This window comes from Hipposideros armiger, unplaced genomic scaffold (assembly GCF_001890085.2).
Source record: "Hipposideros armiger isolate ML-2016 unplaced genomic scaffold, ASM189008v1 scaffold_756, whole genome shotgun sequence".
In the NCBI taxonomy this organism is placed as follows: Eukaryota; Metazoa; Chordata; class Mammalia; order Chiroptera; family Hipposideridae; genus Hipposideros; species Hipposideros armiger.
Window position 1 is genome coordinate 11,192 of NW_017732106.1, and position 3,343 is coordinate 14,534.

The window sequence follows — 3,343 nt, forward strand, 5'->3', positions numbered from 1 at the left end:
GAATAACTGAGAAAGAGAGAGTGACAACCCGGAGGAAAGTCAGAGGCACAGACATATACATAGATGTAGAGAAATACGGCCAAGAGGGAGACAAGATACAAGCAGTAGGGACCACAGATGGTTACACAAGCAGACACACAAAGGAATCACATTTTATCTGAGGAGTATCGGGATGTGCCCTCTAAAGAATTTAAAAGTTATATTGAAATTTCATAACAAAAATAACGTAAATCCAAATGTAATTAGAATCTTTGAGCCAGATGAAATTAAGCGGTGCTCGCTAAGCTGCTGGTAGGAGTTGAGTAGTCCCTCAGTGGGAATCTTGTTTGAATGACTCATAGCTCTAGGTCATTGTCCACATGACCTACGTTTAAGAAAAACCAGGTTGGTGACTGTCTTCAAGTTCCCTGTTTATAATGCTAGGAAAAGACAAGAAAGACTATCAGTAACTCACAAAACATGATCCTCTTGTTTGTCAGTGAGAGATGCCTGTATTTATGAACGTATTTGATTTTTCATGTGGGGTACCCTTTCCTTTCAGTCTTACCTTACAAAGACCATCTTGGCCGCCAGCTGTGACACATATGTCCATTTGTCCTTGGCTGGATGGATAATGGATGGTGGGAGGATTATGCAATTTTACTTGTAACTGTTTTAGCCAGGACAACAGCTCTGGGATTCTAAAGCATAAAATGTATTTTCAAACAGTAGCAAAAATCATAGTAAGAGAGGAATTAAATGCTAGCCTTATACCAGGTACTCTATGCAGTCAATGTTAAAATGCTCAAACACTTTTTACCAGTATTAATATCCTGATGTAAACGACAAGGCAATAGACTTAGAGATTAAGAACTTCACATAAAGTCAATCAGCCAGTAATTAAATGATTTGAGACTTGGATCTACATCTTTTCAGTGCAAAGCCTACACTCTTTATTTTACAATAGAGCACTCACTGCATAACCAATTCTTTGTTCTCTTTAGGAATATTTCCATAGGCTACCAAGAAGTCCAGGCTCAAAAAGTACTTTGTGTCATGGAAACAAAATCCTATGTATATGTTACATATAATTCATATATGCACAGCATGTATTAAATTTCAATATGCTTTTCAATCACAGAACAAAGAAGTCTTTAATAAAGTATAATTTATAGACACTGTATAAATTATCCTTTACTACTGGAAGATGATTGGCTAAGGAAAATCTTCAGGTTTGTGTTCTAGCTTTGCCTTTAAGAATTACACATCTGAACTGAGGGCAACATATGTGTATGGCAGCCTGTTTAGAAAGGGAACATAATTCTTAGAAAATTGCCCTGGGACTTAAAATTAGTGCTTCCTGGATCATCTTTTTCCTCCCTTTTCCTAGCCTGCTTCTTCACCTAGCTATCATCTCATTTTTTTCAGCCTCAGCTCAAATGGTACTTCCTTCCAGAAGCCTTTTTTGTCTCTCCCGGGCATGTAAGAGTGAGCAGCAGTCTCTGACGAGCATCAGACCCTCAGTATCCTTGTTCCTTTTAATTATTCTTTAAAAACTCTTCCCTAAACCGTCCTGTTAAGTGCCCAGTTTAAAAAAAAAAAAAGACACAAGTCACTTTATCAGTGAGTAGGCCTTAGAATATTGCTCATAAAATAGGCCAACAAAAATATGTTATAGTTACCCAGCGCTTTCAGAATACTGAAGAGCTCTTTTCATAATCTCTTCGTCAAATTGGATGGTCTGTCCATGTTTTGTGGTGATAACAGCAGTCTTAAAAGGGAACGTGTTCGGATTTGGTGATCCAGTAGCCAAGGAGATGACCGATTTCGGTGCCCTGTTCAATATCTCAGCTACAATAAATATGGAACAGAAGAAACACGTTCACTGAAGACTTTCCTAAACAGTGATTGTTTAGTATGTAGCACTACAGTCAATCAAACTGTAAAGTTTAACAATATCTAGTGATACGGTGCTAATCTAAAATAAACATAAAATAACTTTTTCTGGACCCACCTCACTGGTGGCTGAGCTAAGGAATGAAGATGTCCAACTAAGAAGGCAGTGATCAGGGACATACACAAAGGGCCACAGTAACAGAAGACCCTGGTCCATTTAGCCCCTCCCTGCCTGTCAGGCTTCCTGGCTCCCTGCTTTCTCTCCCATTTGCCAGGCCCTGCCCAAGCCACACACATCTGCGCACCGTGCCTACCCCCTACTCATGTCCCAGGAAGCAACTTTTTTAGACAGCACTCCCTCTTTTTCCTAGGACCTGTCCCCCACAGCCTGTGCCTCTCTCTTACTGCTCCTACTACACTGGAGCAGAGAGAACCGACTTCCCGCCTTGTTTTTCAGCCAGAATTCATGTTTGCACGCAGAGCTGGGCTCACAGTGAGCGTTTCCGGTTGAATGAAGGATGGCCAGCAAGTGGTGACTGTAGGCAGCACCCTGAGAGGCTCTGCAGGACCACCCCCCCCCTCCCTGGGGTGAGGGGCGCTGCCCCAGCACTCACAGTAGACTCGGATGGCATTAGGCTTTCTCGCTGCACTCGTCTCCGTGAGGAACCGTGTGTAATTCATGTCTCTGATACCCAAGCACCAAACACCTTCTTCCGTAGTTGAAGGCTAAAGAGCCGCGTCAAGTTGGTTGGCTAAACAACCAACTAGCCTCGTCCACTATTGCCTCGGCACTCTGGAAACGCCACCTTAGTTGTCACCGGGCAGCGCTTGGGTTCTGGAGCGCAGTGCTGGGAGAGAGCTGCCGAAATCCCCCTGCTGGAGGCGGCGCTGCGTGCCTGGGTCGCGAACCGGCCTGGGGCGGGTGGCAGGACTAAAGGTCCACCAGCAGAGGGAGGGTCCTGCGTCTGCTTTCTGGGAGCCTCAGTCTCACATGTTCAGGATGCAGCAGGGGCGGAGGCCGGGTTGGCTTCGCCGCGCCCCCTGCCGCCGCACTGCAGCCTGTAGCCGCGGGTCGCGAGTGAGTCCCCGCCCCTGGTCATCGCTCTCGGTGCGCAGGGTTTGGGGTGAGGGCCGGAGGCCAGGCAGCCACAGACCTGGGCCAGTGCTTGAATCAATTGAAAGCTAGTAGGACTCTTAACCATGCAGCGGGAAGTCACCGCAAGGAAGCGTCCTGCCCAGGGCCTAGTTGGGGTGTGGCCCGGAATTAACACCTTGATCCTAATCGGAGACCACTTTATGTCGGCTGCTTTGGACCATTGCAGTGGGCTCCCTAAAGTGCCTTCAGCCTGACGCTGCGCGGAGCTTTCCATGTGCTGGTAGTTTGGCTCTGGTGACTCAGACAGTGCATTGTATCCCTCTGACCACTGTTGTGTAAAATATTCTCCCTTCATAATACAACCATAGATAC

General features: G+C 45.8%; 1 protein-coding gene across 1 annotated transcript in view; it reads right to left on the reverse strand.

Moving 5' to 3' along the window:
* The window catches only part of LOC109373940 (kynurenine/alpha-aminoadipate aminotransferase, mitochondrial-like), a 12,883-nt gene extending 10,008 nt beyond the window's left edge, over positions 1-2,875 (reverse strand). Inside the window, exons 1-3 of the mRNA XM_019628209.1 lie at positions 2,490-2,875; positions 1,662-1,830; positions 490-680 (exon numbers count right to left, since the gene is read on the reverse strand). Coding sequence (XP_019483754.1) covers positions 490-680; positions 1,662-1,830; positions 2,490-2,556 — 427 coding nt within the window. The 5' untranslated portion in view covers positions 2,557-2,875. The remainder of the gene's footprint in view (positions 1-489; positions 681-1,661; positions 1,831-2,489) is intronic.
* Positions 2,876-3,343: the final 468 nt, after the last annotated feature.